General features: G+C 42.6%; 1 protein-coding gene across 4 annotated transcripts in view; it reads left to right on the forward strand.

Annotated features, from left to right (window-relative positions):
• The window catches only part of cfap43 (cilia and flagella associated protein 43), a 107,751-nt gene that overhangs the window by 80,197 nt on the left and 5,685 nt on the right, over positions 1 to 21,869 (forward strand). For 2 of the 4 annotated variants that reach the window (XM_072557272.1, XM_072557274.1), the window contains exons 27-34: positions 1,554 to 1,679; positions 3,389 to 3,508; positions 14,030 to 14,137; positions 15,578 to 15,664; positions 16,542 to 16,630; positions 17,876 to 18,074; positions 20,493 to 20,605; positions 21,151 to 21,313. In XM_072557272.1, the coding sequence (XP_072413373.1) occupies positions 1,554 to 1,679; positions 3,389 to 3,508; positions 14,030 to 14,137; positions 15,578 to 15,664; positions 16,542 to 16,630; positions 17,876 to 18,074; positions 20,493 to 20,605; positions 21,151 to 21,313 (1,005 nt within the window). The remainder of the gene's footprint in view (positions 1 to 1,553; positions 1,680 to 3,388; positions 3,509 to 14,029; positions 14,138 to 15,577; positions 15,665 to 16,541; positions 16,631 to 17,875; positions 18,075 to 20,492; positions 20,606 to 21,150; positions 21,314 to 21,869) is intronic. The other 2 variants (XM_072557273.1, XM_072557276.1) reach the window with 1 other exon arrangement.

Genomic DNA, 21,869 nt, shown 5'->3' on the forward strand with positions numbered 1-21,869 from the left:
TGCTTAATGTGTGTCAGCAACTGGCACCAATTAGAAACATAGAATCCGTACAGTGTGGAAACAGGCCATTTGCCCACCAAGTCCACACCAACCCTCTGAAGAGTAACCTACCCAGACCCATTTCCTTATCTTATTGCTCTACATTCACCCCTGATGAATGCACCTAACCAATTCATCCCTGAACACTATGGGCAATTTAGCATGGCCAATTCACCTAACCTGCATATCTTTGGACTGTGGGAGGAAACCAGAGCACCTGGAGGAAACCACACAGACACAGGGAGAATATGCAAACTCCACACAGTCACCTGAGGCTGAAATCGAACCAGGTGCCTGGTGCTGTGAGGCAGCAGTGCTAACCACTGAGCCACCATGCCACCCAATTATGTGCATGGCCCCAGCACAGAGACCAGACTTAGAACAGTGCTTAAGCTACTCTGGTGCAGCTTACCAAAAGGGGAGAGTGAAAGAGTTGTGCCAGTGCTATGATTTACATGTGAAGAATGTGATAATTGCTCTCCACTGTTTCACAAGCTACCCCAAAATATATAAAATCCCAAACAGACCACCAAAATGACCAGTCTGCCTGACTGACTGCAATTCACACCAGGTTTTGTCAATAACAGGAAAATAACTCATTTACTGTAAACAAATGTATTGTTTATAACATGGCAAATAAAAATAGCATATTCCTTACTACAATGCAATTAAACTGTACTGTTTAAAACTCCAAAAAACACACACGTTCATTCACAGATATGACAAACAAAAACCGATTCTGTAACAGAAATGTTGTGGGTGGAAAAATATGGAAAGGGAAAAACAAATTTTGAAGTTTGAGAGTCCAGACCAGTTCTTTAGACGTTTTAGTGACACAGAACAATTGGCAATCTTTGATTTAATAGCTGATTGAGTGGGCACAGATATTTTATTGTATTAGAACACTTTCTTTTCAGAGACTTCAAGTTTTTTTCATTTTCACTCAGAGAGAGAGATGGTGAGAGATGCTTCTTGTTTCCAAGCTTCCAAAATCTGCCTCAGTCACATCCACCTGCCCCTGACCATGAACCAAATTTGATGTAATTAATCTAACCTCAGGGTATGACTGTCTCCTGAAGCACATTGGTAATGTAACTCTTCCCCTCCCTTGCAGTGTCTGCAGCTCAGACTCCAACTCATCAACTCTGAGCTGCATTTCCTCAAGCAGGCAACACTTGCTTCAGATGTGGTCACCGTGGATTGCATCAGAGTTCACCAGCCCCCACTTACTACAGCTACAGCACTACCTCTATTCTGTTTAATTAGTATATTTATATATTAAATATTTTAAACGTGAATTTCCTAACTGCACTGTTTCAGCTGCAATAATGTCTTTCTGAGTTAAACCATTTAGCCAATCAAGAGAGATGCAGAAAAATGCCCATCAGGCAGCTAACTACCTGCTTTCCTGTGATTCCACACTTTATCTCAAACAGATAGAATCAGGCCAAAGGGATTCTCTGCCACCAGTTTTTAATGTCCTACCTCTGCTTTTTTTTATCGGTTCCTTTCAGGAAATTCCTGTACCGTATTTCATGGACAAACCTGAATTTGAATGGACTGAGGAGCAGATCAAACAAGCTAAAGAATATGCCATCAAAGAGCAGGAATTAAATGAGGAGAAGGACAAATATCGGAAGGTAAATGAACACAGGATGCTGATGGAGTAGAACAGCAGATCCTTGTTTAGGCCCAGGGATTTGTCATCTGTGTTAAAACTCCCTCTCCTCAGCATTTTCTGTGAGACTTGTGATGTACAGCATTTCTGCATATTGAACGTTCGCATAGCACCTATAATGCAATAAAATAGCCCAAGAAGTTTCAATGGAGCACTGACAAACAGAATTTAGACAGGATCCACATAAAGATATATTAGGACAGGTGATCAATATCTTGGTCAAAAAGGGGTTGGCCTTATGGAGAATTTTAAGGAGGAGGAAATAGAACTGGAGAGATTTAGGAAGGAATTCCAGACCTTTGGACACAGCTTGCTGAAAGTACAGTGATGAAGCGATTAACATCCAGGAATGCTAACAAAGTTGGAATTAGAGGTACACTGAGATCTTGAACTGCTCCATTTTTTTAAGGTGATTACAGAAGCAGGGCAGGGGAAAGCCATGAGGAGATTTAAAAGCCAGCTGATAATTTTTTTAAAATAGCAACTTTGTTTTATTAAGAGTCGATATTTGTGATGGGTGAATAATGCTTGGTGTGAGGTAGGACAGCAGTAATAACTATTTAGATTTACTCAAATACATGTCGACCATGAAATACAGACAAAAATTGCTGGAAAAGCTCAGAAGGTCTGTCCACATCTGTGGAGACAAATCAGAGTTAATGTTTTGGGTCCAGTGATCTGTCCTCAGAAGGGTTCTGAGGAAGGGTCACTGGACCCAAAATGTTAACTGTGATTTCTCTCCACAGATGCTGGTAGACCTGCTGAGCTTTTCCAGCAATTTCTGTTTTTATTTCGGATTTACAGCATCCCAGCTTTCTTGGTTTTTCTTAACCCATGAAATAGTCTTGTTTAAAGATAATAAAGGCATGGAAGAGAGTTTCAGTAGAGGAAGGGCTGAGACCGGGTCACACACAGGTAATTGTACAGAAGTGGGAGGTGCTACTCTTGGTGATGGAGTGATTGTATGGAGGCAACAGTGGTGTTGTGGTAATGTCCCTGGATCAGAAATCTGGTGACCTGGGCTACTGGTCTGGGGACATTATCAAACCCCAATACAACAGCTGGTGCAATTTAAGTTCAGTTAATAAAAATTCTGTAATTGAAAATAGTCTCAGTAATAGTGAAATTGTCACTGATTGTTGCAACTGATTCACCCTTTTACCTGCTATCCGTACTTGGGCTACATGTGACTCCAGTCCCTCGGCCCCAAGTAAGCCACTCCGTTCTCGGGCAGTTTGGAAAGGGAAACAGCTGCTGGCCTGGTCATTGACAGCCACATGAAAATATAAAGAAAAATTCAATTAAATCACCACAAATGGATCCATCTCTGATAACTGCCAGGAGACAGATGGAGTTAGTAGCTAGAGACCAGAGTTTGTGGCAAGTATTGAATGCAATGACTTAGTTATTCCTGAGTTTCTGATCATCCAATAGCAAATGTCAAGAGAAGGGCTGTGACAAATCAAAAACTGTGGAGGTGTTATGGGAGATGGTGATGAGGTTGGATTGCATGAAGAACAACCTTAATCCCTAAACAGTCATTACTACTTATGTGTGTGTAGATGTATGGATGTACATATATATGTGAGTGTTTCTGTATGAATTGTTTATGTGATTGTAGTTGACATGTTCTTTCAAGCTATGGGTGAACTGATTTCTCATGTTTCACAGACACTGGAGTCCGAGCTGAAGAAATTGCAGAGTTCAGTTGCTGAAAGCAGAAGCAATTTTGATGACATTATGAACAAACTGTTTGAAAAAAAAGTGAGAACTGAAATGATCATCTACCAGGTAAGTCCTCACAAATCTCTCATTCTCTGCCGTCACTAAGTCAGCCTAACCCAGGACCATTCAACATCAGCTCCACACTTCATATCAAACCACTCTCTGCCCAATGACAGCTTCAACCAAACTAGCAATAGGACAATATAAACATCTTTAATCTTCATCTAATCCCATACAGTACTTCTCCTGGGATTATTTGATGGAGACTGTGTAGAGACAACTTCCCTTTGTTTTTAACCCATGCTGTATCTGTCCTGGGAATATTTAATGGAGACAGTCTAAAGTCAATTTTCTGTTCCGTTTTAAAGAGTAGAGGGATCTTTGCTCTGTATTTAACCCCATGCCTATCCTCAGAGTGTTTGATGGTAACCATATGGTGGACGTTTATTCTCCATTTAAAAGAGTAGAGGATGGGGATCCAAGATGGCGGCGACCTAGCAAGTCTGAGTCTACAGTGCTCCTTCCAAGACTTGGGCAAAGTGGGTCACCCACCCCCACCACACTCACCAAATCATTTAAAATAACTGCTTAATTTAATTAGTTGCTCAGTGTTGAATTTAAACAATTTAATCTTCAGCAAAAATGACTAAAGGGAAGGGAGCCCGCAGCTCTCAGCAAGCAGGAGCCCCTCCCCCACCCTCTCCAGCTGCAGCAGAGGCGTCCACAGCCGCCCCGGGGGACTTACCTACGGTGGCAAGCCTTGTGGAAATGATCTCTAAACTCGATGCGAAGATCGACGCTTTCATTGAAGAATCCCGAAGTCAATGGGACTCACTCTCGGCCGCGCTGCAAAAGCACAACCAAGACATTAAGGAACATAGAACATAGAACATAGAACAATACAGCACAGAACAGGCCCTTCGGCCCACGATGTTGTGCCGAACTTCTATCCTAGATTAAGCACCCATCCATGTACCTATCCAAATGCCGCTTAAAGGTCGCCAATGAATCTGACTCTACCACTCCCACGGGCAGCGCATTCCATGCCCCCACCACTCTCTGGGTAAAGAACCCACCCCTGACATCTCCCCTATACCTTCCACCCTTCACCTTAAATTTATGTCCCCTTGTAACACTCTGTTGTACCCGGGGAAAAAGTTTCTGACTGTCTACTCTATCTATTCCTCTGATCATCTTATAAACCTCTATCAAGTCACCCCTCATCCTTCGCCGTTCCAACGAGAAAAGGCCGAGAACTCTCAACCTATCCTCGTACGACCTACTCTCCATTCCAGGCAACATCCTGGTAAATCTTCTCTGCACCCTCTCCAAAGCTTCCACATCTTTCCTAAAGTGAGGCGACCAGAACTGCACACAGTACTCCAAATGTGGCCTAACCAAAGTCCTGTACAGCTGCAACATCACCTCACGACTCTTGAATTCAATCCCTCTGCTAATGAACGATAATACTCCATAGGCCTTCTTACAAACTCTATCCACCTGAGTGGCAACCTTCAAAGATCTATGTACATAGACCCCAAGATCCCTCTGTTCCTCCACCTGACCAAGAACCCTACCATTAACCCTGTATTCCACATTCTTATTTGTTCTTCCAAAATGGACAACCTCACACTTGGCAGGGTTGAACTCCATCTGCCACTCCTCAGCCCAGCTCTGCATCATATCTAAGTCCTTCTGCAGCCGACAACAGCCCTCCTCACTGTCCACAACTCCACCTATCTTTGTATCATCTGCAAATTTACTGACCCACCCTTCGACTCCCTCATCTAAGTCATTAATAAAAATTACAAACAGCAGAGGACCCAGAACTGATCCCTGCGGAACTCCACTTGTAACTGGACTCCATGCTGAATATTTACCATCTACCACCACTCTCTGACTTCGACCGGTTAGCCAGTTTTCTATCCAATTGGCCAAATTTCCCTCTATCCCATGCCTCCTGACTTTCCGCATAAGCCTACCATGGGGAACCTTATCAAATGCCTTACTAAAATCCATGTACACTACATCCACTGCTCTACCCTCATCCACATGCTTGGTCACCTCCTCGAAGAATTCAATAAGACTTGTAAGGCAAGACCTACCCTTCACAAATCCGTGCTGGCTGTCCCTAATCAAGCAGTGTCTTTCCAGATACTCGTAAATCCTATCCCTCAGTACCCTTTCCATTACTTTGCCTACCACCGAAGTAAGACTAACTGGCCTGTAATTCCCGGGGTTATCCCTATTCCCTTTTTTGAACAGGGGCACAACATTCGCTACTCTCCAGTCCCCTGGTACCACCCCAGTTGCCAGTGAAGACGAGAAGATCATTGCCAACGGTACTGCAATTTCCTCTCTTGCTTCCCACATAATCCTAGGATATATCCCGTCAGGCCCGGGGGACTTGTCTATCCTCAAGTTGTTCAAAATGTCCAACACATCTTCCTTCCTAACAGGTATCTCTTCTAGCTTATCAGTCCGTTTCACACTCTCCTCTTCAACAATACGGTCCCTCTCGTTCGTAAATACTGAAGAGAAGTACTTGTTCAAGACCTCTCCTATCTCTTCCGACTCAATACACAGTCTTCCACCACTGTCCTTGATCGGACCTACCCTCGTTCTCGTCATTCTCAGGTTTCTCACATACGCATAAAAGGCCTTGGGGTTATCCTTGATCCTATCCGCCAGGGATTTTTCATGCCCTCTCTTAGCTCTCCTAATCCCTTTCTTCAGGTCCCTTCTGGCTATCCTGTATCCCTCCACTGCTCTGTCTGAACCTTGTTTCCTCAACCTTATGTAAGCCTCCTTCTTCCTCTTTACTAGACATTCAACCTCCCTCGTCAACCAAGGCTCCCTCACACGACCATTTCTTTCCTGCCTGATCGGTACATACATATCAAGGACACGTCGTATCTGCTCCTTGAAAAAGTTCCACATTTCCACCACATCCTTCCCTGACAGCCTATGCTCCCAACGTATGCTCCTCAAATCCTGTCTTACAGCATCGTAATTTCCCTTCCCCCAATTGTAAAAACTTCCTTGTTGTGCGCACCTATCTCTCTCCATAACCAAGGTGAAAGTCACAGAATTGTGGTCGCCATCACCAAAATGTTCACCCACTAACAAGCCCACCACTTGTCCCGGTTCATTACCGAGTACCAAATCCAATATGGCCTCCCCTCTGGTTGGACAATCTACATACTGCGTTAGAAAAGCTTCCTGGACACACTGCACAAACACCGCCCCATCCAATCTACTTGATCTAAAGAGCTTCCAATCAATATTTGGGAAGTTGAAGTCGCCCATGACTACGACCCTGTGGCTTCTGCACCTTTCCAAAATCTGTTTCCCAATCTGTTTCTCCACATCTCTGCTGCTATTGGGGGGCCTATAGTAAACACCCAACAAGGTGACTGCACCTTTCCTATTTCTGACTTCAGCCCATACTACCTCCAGAGGCAGATCCCCCTCAAACTTCCTTTCTGCAGCCGTTATACCATTTCTAATTAGCAATGCCACCCCCCCTCCTTTTTTACCACCCTCCCTAATCTTACTGAAACATCTGTAACCAGGAACCTCCAACAGCCATTCCTGTCCCTCATCTATCCATGTTTCCGTGATGGCCACAACATCGTAGTCCCAGGTACCGATCCACGCCTTAAGTTCACCCACCGAGCACCGAGTCGGAGGGGCGGAGCTAAAGGCCGCGACCTCCGAAACTACAGCACAATCGGCTGTGGAGAATCATATTGATGACCTCGATAATCGAGGTAGTCGAAAAAATATTCGTTTGCTGGGCCTTCCCGAACGGGAAGAGGAAGGCCAGCTTACAGCGTTTCTCGAGCAGTGGCTGCCACAGCTTTTAAATCTGGAAGCTGGATCAGGCCAGGTAAGGGTGGAATGGGCCTACCAGGTCGCAATACGCGGGCCCGGCTCTAACCAGCGCCCCCGCCCAGTCCTGTTCCAGCTGCTGAGCTATAGGGAGAGGCAGATACTCCTAGAAGCTTCTAGAAATCTTGGAAAAGATTCCCAAGCCATGATCTATAAAGGATCCAAGATCATGTTATTCCAGGACTTTTCCCCAGCTCTGGTCCGAAAGAGGAAGGCATTCGATGACGCGAAGAAGTGTTTAAGGGACCTAAATATTCAGTACTCCTTACGCTACCCAGCGACGCTACACTTTAACCATGAAGGATCCGTGTATAACTTCGGATCACCAGAAAAGGCTAAGGAATTTTTGGACTCTCTGAGATAAATTGTAAGAGATGATGGATGTTGGTTTGCCTTTCCCCCACTCCGGTTTATATCCCCCCCTTTTTCTTACCTTACTGTTTAATATTATCTTGGGGGGTGGGGAGAGGGATTTATTTATTTGTTCTGTATTTAACTATGTATGTATGTATGTATATAAATATGTGTGGATATATATGTGTATGTATATATATATATATATATGTGTATATTATAAGCTGGGGGGTTTAGTTAATGTTGGTGGGGGGAGGTGGTTACCTTATACTATTTTACCTCTGTCTCTAGGAGCGGGGTTGTTTTTCCCTTGCTATTTTGTATTATTATATTTAATTATTATTTGCTGAGGTTGTAATTTTATAGTTATATATGTTTATACATGGTATTAACATTACCAAATATATCCAGGTGTTGGTGTGGGTGGGGGTAGGGTGCTTACTGTTAACTCTAGCTTTGTATTATATCTGAATTCTCCTCATCCTATTGAGGAGCGCCTGGGTCAAGGGTAGGGCATTGGTTGGGAGAGGATACGATGGACCTTTGGAAAGGAAGTGACACCCCCTGAGAACAAGGGGGAAAATCTCCATTTAAATACGTTTTATACGTTTTATTTTTTTATTATTATTTAGAAATAGTTTTTTGTTATACTGTTGTGAGTGTATTAGAGAGCCTTTATTTTTGTGAATTTTATATGCTGTATGCTCGGGATGTTCTGGATAGGGTTTCCCCTCCCGAGGGGTCTCGGATTTGCCCGGATGATTATGGTTGATCAGTCGGTTAAGTGGTGCACCTGGAATGTCAAGGGGAGTAATTCGCCAGTCAAAAGGAAGAAAATATTATCAAATCTTAAGAAAGAAAGAGTTGATATAGTTCTCCTACAGGAGACACACCTGTTGGATAAAGAACACTTGAAATTACAACAGGGTGGATTGGATCAGGCCTTTTTTTCTTCTTTTAGCTCAAAAAGCAGGGGAGTTGTTATTCTTATTCGGAAGAATTTCCCTTTCAAAATCCTAAATCAGATAAAAGACGAATCTGGGTGATATATTCTGATTAAAGCCCTTATAAATGGAGAAGAATATGGGATTTTAAATTTGTACTGCCCCCCGGCACACCCCTTTAAATTTATAACGGAACCCTTCTCAAAATTGATGGCTCTTGGTGCCCGTCATACAATTATAGGGGGAGACTTTAATTGTATTATGGATCCGGAAATAGATAGAATTCCCAAGAGTACTGCAGGAGTATCTCCCAGATCTAGACAATTGGTGGATCTGAACAAAGAATTAGGATTAGTAGATGTATGGAGATGTCTTCATCCACAGGGCAGAGATTTTTCTTTTTACTCCAATCCACATAAATGCCATATCAGAATTGATATGTTTTTTGCCCCCTCGATTTTTAAAAATTCCATATCATCCTGTAAAATAGGTAGTATAGTAATTTCCAACCACGCTGCTGTATATATGGAAACCAAGGCGAGGAACAATGGGATATCCCCTCGGCATTGGCGTATGGACCCCTTCCTAATGAAAGATAGTAAATTTGTAAAGTACTTTTCTCAAGAATTTAAAACTTTTTTAGAAATTAATTTAGGTACGGCTAGCAACCCCCCAATGATGTGGAAGACCATCAAAGCTTACGTGCGAGGTTTGATCATCTCCTACTCAGCGACCCAGAAAAGATTAAAGGGAGAACAACAGCGTCAGCTCGAAGCTCGCTTAAAAGCAGCTGAAACAGCATACGCTGATAGACCTTCTATTATTAAATTGCTAAGGATTACGGCCAAACTGCTAAGTGGGAAATATTATTTGCAAAACAAACGTTATATGAATTTGGCGACAAACGGGTAGATACTTAGCATTTCTTGCGAAGCAAAAAAAGGCCCCTCAAACTATCACATCTATCAAGGAAAGTACGAGTATTTTGACTCATGATCATAAAAAGATTAATGCAATCTTTAGAAAATTTTATTCTGATTTATATAAATACAGGACTAGGAGGATGCAATCATTTAAAAAAAATTTGACCTTTCCGGGCCTAATTCCGGAACAGGTATCGGTCTTAAATGCTCCCCTAACAGTCCAAGAAATACTTGACGCAATCAGGCAACTTCAGAGTGGTAAGGCACCTGGCCCAGATGGTTTTCAAGCTGAATTCTATAAAGAATTTACAGAAATATTGGCTGGTCCACTTATGGACATGTATAACTATGCATATAGTCAGGGCTGTCTCCCGCCTTCGCTGAAAGAGGCAAATATCTCTCTTATCCTTAAAAAAGGAAAGGATCCAGAAGATTGTATGTCATACAGACAAATATCCTTGCTAAATGTAGATTTAAAAATCCTTTCTAAAACGTTAGCACTGAGACTAGAAAGGGTACAGCCACATATCATTAAGGAGGATCAGACGGGGTTTATTAAGGGCCGTAGATCATCCAATAATATTAGAAGGGTTTTGAATATGATTCAAGCCTGCCATCAGGGAAAGATACCAGGAGTAGTAGTTTCATTAGACACAGAAAAGGCATTCGATGGGGTTGAATGGTCGTATTTGTTTTCCACATTGGAAAGGTTTGGCGTTGGAAAGGTGTTTACCAAATGGATCTCAACATTGTATAGTGATCCCAAAGCAGTTGTGGTTACCAATGGATTAGGTTCAGATAGCTTCAGTCTGGATAGGGGCTGCCATCAGGGATGTCCTCTCTCGCCATTGTTATTTACGCTAATAATTGAATCACTAGCAGAAGGTATACGAGCTGATCCTAATATAACGGCCCCGAGGATTGGTACAGGTAAACATAAAATTACCCTTTATGCAGATGATGTTCTTCTATTCCTCAGTAATCCTCTGATGTCCGTACCTCGCTTAATCCAAGTTATTAATACATTTAGCGCATTCTCAGGCTATAAAATTAATTTCTCAAAATCGGACGCTATGCCAATGGATGGTCTTGCTATGATACCCCACTAAGTGGATGGATCCCATTTTCCCTTTCGTCGGTCCCTGGAGGGTTTCTTATATTTAGGCATTTTTATTACCCCAGTATTTGGTCAGTTATACAAGGTTTTGTGCATTTACTGGAGAGGATAAGGCAGGACCTCCAGCGATGGGGAGACCTTCCAATTTCCTGGCTGGGTAGAATAGCACTAATTAAAATGAATGTCCTGCCCTGTCTCCTATACCCTGTGAGAATGCTTCCGGTGATGCTGCCGAGGCTGGCACTACGTAAATTATATGGCTGGTTGGGTTCCTTTATCTGGAATCATAGACGGCCCCTCATTAAGCTGAAGAAGCTACAGCTTCCACAGGCAAGGGGAGGATTGGACTTCCCAGATTTTAGGAAATATCAGTTAAGTTCCTTATTAAGTTACATAGCTGATTGGGTCTTGTTTGATCCACAATCAATCTGGCTGGACATCGAGGCTTCTCAAGTAAAATGCCCACTTATTAACCTTTTATTTTCAGACAAGAGGAAAATCATTACGAATCACTGTAAAAACCCTATAATACTAAATACAATTATAGCTTGGAATATAATGCGGCAAAATGAGGGCAACTCACATAAAACATCCCCCTGTGCACCGATAGTGGGAGCATGGGGATTCCAACCGGGGTTTACAGATGCCACTTTTAAACTCTGAAGATCCAGGGGTATCTCATGTCTATGGGACCTATTTAAAGATGGGGTCTTGATGTCTTTTGAACAGCTGCGTCAGAAATTCGGATTACGTAATGGACACCTCTATCGATACTTCCAGATTCGAGACTATGTACAGAAGAAGACTACATTATTAGATAGTCTTTATAAATCCGATAGAGAATGTAGAGTACTGTGACCAGTGGGGGTATCCTCCATCAGTACTATTTATCATTTACTACATGATGAAGTATCGGGAGATATGGACAATCTGCTTAAAACATGGGATCAGGATTTGGGACTAGAAATCTCTATAGAAACATGGAATGATATTTGGGAAAACGCCAGAAGAATCACCATCTGTAACAGAACTCAGGCTATCCAGCTGAAGATACTTCATAGGGCCCATATAGCACCGGATCGATTGGCAAAATTTAAGGCAGGGGCATCTCCAATGTGTCCCAAATGTAAAATAGAGGTGGGCACTCTTGTACATTGTCTATGGGCCTGTCATAAGATCCGTAGATACTGGACTAAAGTAGCAAGTGCCCTGACAGAAATTTTAGGAACGGAAATTAAATTGGACCCCGTATCTCTCCTTTTGGGCTTTTCGAACTTATCCTCCCTGGACATGCATGGGAAGAGATTATTTTCTATTCTCTCTTTCTGTGCAAGGAAAAATATTTTGGTAAACTGGGTGGCTGAGGGTCCCCCTGGACTTTCAAATTGGCACAGGTTAATTATGGAATGTATTCCCCTTGACTTCCTTACAAATATGGTGCACCGAAAGACCGAATTATTTTATAAAATATGGCAGCCCTTCTTGAATTATATGAATACAGATATTTCGGCTATCCGAACAAGGGCTTTTATTTAATTGAGATTACGAACCTGGCTGGTCCGGGGCCCCTTGGGAGAGGAATCCCGCACGAATAAGGGTTTTATTACATTTGATGTTAACACATTCCGAGCATGTATCTCACTACCCAATTTCTATGTTATCCGCTGTTTTTTTTCTTTCTCTTATTTGAATAATGTAAGAGACTTAAATATACACTCTGGTTAGTTGTAGGTTAGATTAGTAGTTAGTTGAGGTATGTTTATTTTTCTTGGTATTTTTCTTTTGTTAAATTTTGGTTATTATATATTTCAGATTTAATTGTATATCAATGTTTGTACTTGAGAGTTTTGTTTATTTTTGTAAACTTGTAAAAATGTTAAATTTCTAATAAAAATATCTATTAAAAAAAGAGTAGAGGATGCTTTACTCTGTATCTAACCCTGTACTGTACCTGACCTGGGAGTGTTTAATGGGGACTGTGTAGAGATAACTTCCCTTTCAGTTTAAGAGTACAGAGTGCTTTACTCTGCATCTAACAATATGCCATTCCTGTCCTGGTAGTGTTTAATGGAGGCAGGGTCAAGAGAGCCTTACTTTTAGTTTAAAAGAGTAGGGGTAGCTTTACCATGTATCTAACCCTGTCCTGTTCCCTTCATGGGAGTGGTTGCTGGGAACCATGTGGAAGGAGCTTTACTTTCTATGTTAATAAAGAGAGTTTTACTCTGTTTCTAACCTGTGATGTACATGTCCTGGGAGTGTTTGATGTGGACAGTACAGAGAATGTTTATTCTGTATCTAACCCTATTCTGCATCTGTCCTGCGAGTGTTTGATGGGAATAAGGTTGAGAGGATTTTACTTTCAGGTTAAAAGTGTAGAGGGAGCTTTATCATGCTATCCCTGTCCTGGGAGTCTTTGATGGGGACAGTATCAGGGGAGCTTTACTTTCAGTTTACCTTCATTTCAAAAGAATAGAGGGAGAAATACTCTAAATCTAACCCAGTGCTCTCTCTATTCTAGGAGTATTTTATGGGGACAATGTAGAGAGTACTTCCCTTTCAGTAAAGAGTAGAGTGTGTTTTACTCTGTATCTAAGCCAGTGCTGCTCCCTGTCCTAGGAGTGTTTGATCGGGACAGCCCAGAGAGTTATTTAATGAATGTCTAACCCCATGATGAACATGACCTTGGAAAATGGCCAGTGTAGTGGGAACTTTACTCAGTTTTTCATCTCATGCTGTACCCTTTCTTTAGTGTTTGATGGCAACACTGCAGACGGAGTTTTACTCTGTATCTGACCCCATGCTGTCCCTGTCCTAGGAGTATTTGATGGGGCCAGTGTTGAAAAAGTTACTTTCAGTTTAAAAGGGTAGAGGGAATTTTATTCTGTATCTAATCTGTACCTGTCGTGAATGTGTTTGATCAGGCAGAGGAAGCTCTATGTTAATTGTATGAATTACAGTTATGAATATAAGGGTGGAGAGCACAGACTGAGTGTTTTTTGCGCATGAAGATCTGTTGGCAGGGCACCATGGATTTTGGTTATACAATATTGGTAATTGTAATGTCTCACTCAAGAGTTAATCCAAAACTGAATTCAAAAGGATTAATTTTTGCTGTTTTCCTTCATGAACTGACTGTTGGACACTGTTCTGGTTCCATGAATGTGCAGGGGAAAGCATTTCTTCACATGGTGATGTCCTGGATTGCACCTTCTACCTTTAACCTTCAGAATAGAGGTGACAGTGCCACTGAGTTAAACTGTTGCTGGTTGTAGTGTTAAGAAACATTCAAGTCATTGCAGAAGCATAATACAATATGATTGTTATGGGGTGGTAATGACTGACATTTTACCCACAGGAGGAACTGAAGATTTGCAATCTGGTCTTCTCATTGAGGATAGAGGAAGAAATACAAAACAGGAATGCTCAAATCAATTACATACTTGAGGAGCAGAAGGATTTCATGGTACAAAATATGAACCGAAGTAGATCCTAAATGCATATTATTGACAAAGAATAACTGTCCCATTTTGTAGAGAACTGACTCTTAATTTTTGTCATTGACCTCTGTCTGTTACTGTTTAATTCCATGACTACATTTGTCCTGTAGTTTGAAACTGCACAACTGCAATTCTATAGTCGACCACAAGGTGACAGAAGATTGGGACAAAAGGGGCGATGTTTTGTCACCCTGAGCTAGGAAACTGGATGACAGTGTTCACTGAAATTTCTGTCAATAGGGAGTATGGGGAGCTTGACTTGCTAAATGTTTAGAATCATATCTGTTTTATAAACTACTTTTAAGATTATAGATTTTTAAAGGAATATTGTTATGAATATGGTAGAATCTTAGAAATAATCTTATCTTATAGCCCCTCTTCACCTCACCCTCCCATGTTATGGTCATGAACACCTGCCACCTATGGTTTAGAACCTTACCCCTGTACTCTGTCCTATGGGACTGGACCAACTCCCGTCCTATACATAAGAACCTAGCAGGCACTTGGCCCTTCAAACCTGCTCCACCATTCAACAACATTGTTCTGACTGTAACTTCAAATCAACATTCCCAGCTATCCCTGATAGCCTTTGGCTCCCTTATTAGTCAAGAAGTCTCTGTCATAAAAAGATTCAGAGACCTGGTCTCTACCCCTCTCTGGGGCAGAGAGTTATAAAAACTGACTATTCTCTAATTTGTCTGCATCTCCGTCTTAAATAGGGGATGCCTTTCTTTATCAGCTTTTTTAGATTACTTACAGTGTGGAAACAGGCCCTTCGGCCCAACAAGTCCACACCGCCCCGCCGAAGCGTAACCCACCCATACCCCTACATCTACATCTACATCTACCCCTTACCTAACACTACGGGCAATTTAGCATGGCCAATTCACCTGACCGGCACATCTTTGGACTGTGGGAGGAAACCGGAGCACCTGGAGGAAGCCCACGCAGACACAGGGAGAACGTGCAAACTCCACACAGTCAGTCGCCTGAGGCGGGAAATGAACCCGGGTCTCTGGCGCTGTGAGGCAGCAGTGCTAACCACTGTGCCACCGTGCCGCCCACAAGCTGTTTTAGTTTAAACCCTAGTTCTAGTCTCTCCCAGAAGGGAAATGTTATTTCAGCATTCACCTTGTCCAATCTCCTCACGACTTTAGTTAGACCTGCTCTGATTCTTCTAAATTCAATGGATACAGGCCCAGCCTGACCAACTGTTTCTCATACGAGAACTTGTTCCATTGTGTGATCACTGGATTGATGGGTTTATGATCATTTAACTGAACTGTCACTTTTATCACATTACAAAATTGCTTCAAAGAGGACAAGTTATTGGTGTTATGTAGGTGAATTAGTTATTGTGTTTGCATGATCTTTCCAGTATTGACCCTGTTCTTTCAACATGACAGGCAGTAAAGTCTCAGATGACACAGAACATGAAAGTGATGGTGGACCGATTCCGAGAAAGCTACGATGATCTGGTGGCTGAGGACAGAGTAAAATAATTAACATTTCTTGTTTCATTGGGATTAGAGCATGTCAGGTACTAGGAGCAGGGATTGCAGAACACAGAGAGGGGAGAAAACAATGAGAGGTTTAGGGAGTCATGATGTGGAGGTGCTGGTGTTTAGGGAGTGGACAACACCGGGTTTAGGGAGTGGACAACACCGGGTTTAGGGAGTGGACAACACTGGGTACAAGACGTGGTCAACATTGGGTACAGGGAGTGGTCAACACTGGTACAGCGAGTGAACAACACTGGGTACAGGGAGTGAACAACACTGGGTACAGGGAGTGAACAACACTGGGTACAGGGAGTGGACAACACTGGGTCCATGACATGGACAACACTGGGTACAGGGAGTGGACAACACTGGGTACAGGGAGTGGACAACACTGGGTACATGACGTGGACAATACTGGGTTTATAGCATGAACAATATTGTAATTAGAGAATGGACAACACAGATTTGGAAGTACACAATACTGGGATTAGTGGATGGACATGTGTTTAAAGAGTGAACAAATTTGTGACTAGGGCTGAGTTAAGGTTTGTTGAAAATTGGCCTTAGGGAATCACACAGTTTTGGGAAGCAAGGACCATGAGATCTTGTTCAATTGCAACTGTGTTTACCAGTCACAAATCTACTTGTGGCTGTACTAACTGATGAGCAGGGAAGTACAGGGAACCCGGTGTCCTGATCAGGGGCTCTGTGACTCCTATCTTATGCAACTCGGTTCTAGTTCACAATAGCTGTGGCATTCAGGATCAATTGCCCTGTGAGCTTTGGGATTCTACCTGTGGGTCAGGGAGCACCCATCCATGTCTGGTTTACCTTTCTAATACAGAATCTATTTCTTGTTTCTCCTCAGCTCCTAGATCGTGGATTCAGGAAGGAGTTCTCTGATGTCTCTGCTACAATGGTCGACCAACTTTATAAATTATACAAACGCAGACCCAAGTGAGTGACTCCATATACAGCACTACACTGCCCAGTGAGTGACTCCACACACACAGCACAACACTGCCCAGAGAGTGACTCCACATACAGCACAACACTGCCCAGAGAGTGACTCCACATACAGCACAACACTGCCCAGAGAGTGACTCCACATACAGCACAACACTGCCCAGTGAGTGACTCCACATACAGCACAACACTGCCCAGTGAGTGACTCCACATACAGCACAACACTGCCCAGTGAGTGACTCCACATACAGCACAACACTGCCCAGTGAGTGACTCTACACACACAGCACAACACTGCCTAGTGAGTGACTCCACACACACAGCACAACACTGCCCAGTGAGTGACTCTACACACACAGCACAACACTGCCTAGTGAGTGACTCCACACACACAGCACAACACTGCCCAGAGAGTGACTCCACATACAGCACAACACTGCCCAGTGAGTGACTCCACATACAGCACAACACTGCCCAGAGAGTGACTCCACACACACAGCACAACACTGCCCAGAGAGTGACTCTACACACAGCACAACACTGCCCAGTGAGTGACTCTACACACACAGCACAACACTGCCCAGTGAGTGACTCCACACACACAGCACAACACTGCCCAGTGAGTGACTCCACACATACAGCAAAACACTGCCCAGTGAGTGACTCCACACAATACTGCCCAGTGAGTGACTCCACACACACAGCACAACACTGCCCAGTGAGTGACTCCACATACAGCACAACACTGCCCAGTGAGTGACTCCACATACAGCACAACACTGCCCAGAGAGTGACCCCACACACACAGCACAACACTGCCCAGTGAGTGACTCCACACAACACTGCCCAGAGAGTGACTCCACACACACAGCACAACACTGCCCAGTGAGTGACCCCACACACACAGCACAACACTGCCCAGTGAGTGACTCCACATACAGCACAACACTGCCCAGTGAGTGACCCCACACACACAGCACAACACTGCCCAGTGAGTGCTACACAAACTGCCTACAGACCAGGACAGCTCACTATTATCTGCCCTGACTATACATTGACATGTTGTGTTGTGGTTTGTGAAGTCTCAATTTTCAGCAGAACTCATTGAATGAGGGCATGATCTGTTTGGGAGTAATCCAATTGGCTTTGATGCTGCTCCCTGCAAGGGTGTGTCTGGGGCCTATGGTTTCTATCTGTTAACCCAGTTTCTAAAGTATATTTTCTCATTCTGTTTAGGGTACAATTGCAAAGGATCCAAGTGGCAACAGCCAACCCTTTTGAGGACCAATCGCAGTCAGTTGATGACAGTCATGCCAGTTTCCTGGCTGCCATGGTGGATTTAGATTCACTTGATTCCAAACCCGAGAACCTGGACCCAGCTGTGTGGAATCGGTTCTGTGAAAGTAGGAGAAAAAAAATAGAGAGTGAAAATCAGGTGAAAGAGAGGTTCCTCTGTCTGGGCTTACTTAGTTCAGCTCACGATAGGTGTGTCCAATTTGTGATTTAAGTGGTGCCAAATACTTGAGCTGACTGAGCTCCTGGTGGGAGGTCCACAGGTAGGCAAGTCAGCTAGCTCATCTGGTACCTCACTGAATGTGTCTACATGGCAAGCAGGTAATTCAGCCCAGTTCCATTCCTCTAAGAGGATAAAACTGGGTAAGTTCAGAGTAATTTATCAAATGCAAATACACTGCAAATTCTTCAACATGATTCTGGGTTGAAACAAGTTAAATTATCAACTGCAGTTCCACAGACAAAGCTTTCATTCCCTTGAGTTTAATAGAGTTTTGAGTTTTCCTCAGCAATCCAGCCATAGATGAGAGAAAAGTAAAAGTTTAAGAGGTAACCTACTTGAGGTGCTTAAGAAGATAAAAGGATTCAAGTAGATAGATGAAAATTATTTCTTCTGATGTGGAACAAGAGACAACAATGTTAAGATTAAAGTCAGGAAGTACTTCTTTCACACAGAAGGAAGTGCAAATCTGGAAAAGTGGGTGGGCTTATGAGAATGATGACATGAGAACATAGGAGCAGGAGTAGGCCATTCAGTCCATTGAGCAGCTCCTCCATTTAATACAATCATGGCTGATCATCCGTTTCGATGCCTGTTTCCCCACACTATCCCAATGTCTCTTCACATCATTGATATTCACTAATCTTTTAATCACGACTGTAAACAAACTCAAAGACCGATCTTTCAGCTTGTGTAAAATTCTCCCAATTTCACTCCTAAATGGCTTCTCCCTTGTGATGATGCTACTCCTTTAACAAGGTTATGTTGTCCTTGGCTTTTTTTTACCCCAGAGAAGTCGTAGAGACACAGGTTCCAAAAGGTCTGGATTTCAGGGCCAATTTGATTGTAGCTAACAGATACTTCCTCATGAAAAGGGCTTTCAAGTTTAAAGAAAAAACACTCTTACAATGAAAAGAGAGTGGCCAGTTTTCCCAGCTCAGCTTTTCTCTGGTTTGGTTTGGTCTGGAAATTCAGTGAAAGCAGTCAGGCAGTTGTAAAGGCTGCCGGACCCAAAAGAAAGGTCCAGGCTGATCCTCCTCTCTCTCTCTCTCTCTGACACCTTTCCTGTAAGACCCTGGGTTTAATTTTACCTTTTGTGCCAAGGGGTGTTTATGGGGATTGCTGCAAGTATTTGGAACAGTATCATTACGTTGGGGTGATCTGTCAGGTTTTGATTAGGTTACTTTATTCTGTATTCTATTCTCTTTTGTTTGTATTTCATTCGGTACTCTTGTAAATAAATAGTTGTGTTTAAACTAAGTGTTTGACCAACTGCATCCCTCCTGGAATATCTGCGTTACACCTGCTTAAAACAACTAGCAAAGTTAGGGTCTGAGCTGCTTTTTTGAAATGCTTTGAGGGGTTCTGGTCTGGTCCATAACAATATGTTGAAATTGTATCCCCTGGTCCAACATTACCCAATCAGGTGAAACTCGCTATCCCTTTGAATACTTTGCAACTTTCATTGACATCTCGCTCATTCTTAGAAACTCTAAAGAACAAAGGCCCAGTTTCCTCAATCCTTTTCCACAGGATAGTTCTACTATCTTGGGAGCAAATCTTATGAACAGTCATTGCACTCCCACCAATAGCAATAATATCTAAGGTAAGGCAAGGAGACCAAAACTGTATACAGTACCCCAGGTACAGTTCAACCAGGCTCCTATACAACTGAAGCATAGCGTAGCTAATCCTGTGCTCAATCATCTTGCAATAAAGGCTAACATTCCATTAGCTTTCTTGATAGCTAGCTGCAATTCAGCCTTCAGTAATTTATCAATAAGAACACGCTTTGTGCATCTGTACTTTCTAATCTCTTACCATTAAAGAAATTCTCTGCACAACTGTTCCTCCTACCAAAGTGGATAACCTCACAATTTACCTCATTAAGTTCATAGACTGAGATTCTTGTTGGATAAGGCCATGAAGAGTTATAGAACCAAAGCAAGTTAATGGAGTTGAGATACAGATCTGCCAAGATCTAACTGAACAGTGAAACAGTCTTTGAGGGGCTGAATGGTCTCTATTTTCTTCTTCCTTGCAAAGCCTCCTGCTATCGCAGATTGTCCAAAATGTGATTGCCATCCTTTCCCTTTAATACATCCACAGATTTTGGATTTGAAGGAAAGTCTGATTGTCAGGTTGTAATGTTATCTAATCAAGACTGTGAACTGGAATTGCTGTGATTTTTATGTGATAGGCAACTGCCAAGGTCAGAGCCCTACCTACACTGGTGGAACTAAGGCACTTGCTCCTGCACCAAAGGCAGTGGCAACTGAGATTCTTGGTTTTAGATTTTTCTATTAAAGCCTGAGGTTCACGTGTCTGCTTCTTTCTCAGGTGAGGTTCAAGGCTGTGACTCTGGCAGAGATGCAGATGTTTCTTCAAAGGAGGATGGAGGAGGATGAAAATAATGGACAACAAATCAACAATTTGATCCAGGAACTCAACAAGTCAGTCCCACTTTACTTTAAGTGTTTGGCAGTCAGGGAATTTCTGAAAAAGGGAAAAAACATCACTGGCCACCCTTATATTGGCACCTCGATCAAGAGACTTTGGGTTCAAGCTGCAGTCTGGATATTTAAACCTATAACATTATTGACACACCTGAGGAATCGCCACTTGTTGACAGGTGTATAAGATCCTATGGCCATTATTTGGAAATCAAAGATGTTCTTCCTGATGTTAAGGAACTAATAGTTAACCCCAGGAAAGCACTGAAACAGATAAACTGGATATTATCATGTTGTGTCTGTGGGAGCTTGCTATGTGAACATTGGTTGTTCTGTTTCCTATAATACAACTGTATCCAAACTTCAGAAAAATGCATAATTGATTGTAAAGCACTTTGAGATGTGCTGAGGTTGGGGAAGGTGCTATAGAAATGAGGTCCTTTTATTTTAATTGTGGGGAAAGTTCCTAGAAGTAAGTAACCTTTTGAATGGCCTATGATGTGGCCAGATTTTAAAGTTGTGCTCTTTCTACCCCTCACTGTAAGCAGTCTCCGTGAAATCAAGTCACAATTTCAGCTGAATCTGATGGTGCAACTTGTGTTGAAACAAGGCCAAGTGGAGGTGACGAGCAGTGACTTCATCCCTGACTATTCCAATTCCATTTTCCTACATAAAGGCGTCGTGGAGGATCTGAACAGCACCATTCAGGTAAGGAGCCAGACTGACTCATTTCACTTTTTCTCTGCAAGTTTAGAAAGATGTGTCCCATGTTCTGTGAGGCATAAACCATGAATTTGAGGCCGGACTCGTCACCAGAATAAGCACCTTGCTACGGCTTACTGGAAACTCAAATACATATTATCATTATTTTTGCATTTGGACTTTATGTTGTAAGTCATAAATAGAGCAGATGGGTTTTGTTTAGTCGTGTTAAGAACTTTTTAAAAAGTGTAATTGTTTGGACAGTGATCTTAAATACATTTCTAAGAATGCAAGTATCTTCAGCCAACTGCCTTGCAGCTGTCTGTGGCGTTAGTAGATTCAATGTTCATACTGCTGCGTTTTTAACAAGTCAAATAAACACATCAAGATAACTCATTTAGTTATTAATTCAGAACAGAAGGCTCCAAATTTTAGTTCAGATGAACCCAAAGTTCAATTCAGAAGAGAACAGTTTTTCTCTGAGTAGAAGGACAACAATGTTTAGTTCAGCTCAAGGGGCTCCAGTCACCACAGCAGAAATGCTTCCTTGTCTATGAAGCTT

The sequence above is a fragment of the Chiloscyllium punctatum genome, chromosome 38 (assembly GCF_047496795.1).
Source record: "Chiloscyllium punctatum isolate Juve2018m chromosome 38, sChiPun1.3, whole genome shotgun sequence".
Taxonomy (NCBI): Eukaryota; Metazoa; Chordata; class Chondrichthyes; order Orectolobiformes; family Hemiscylliidae; genus Chiloscyllium; species Chiloscyllium punctatum.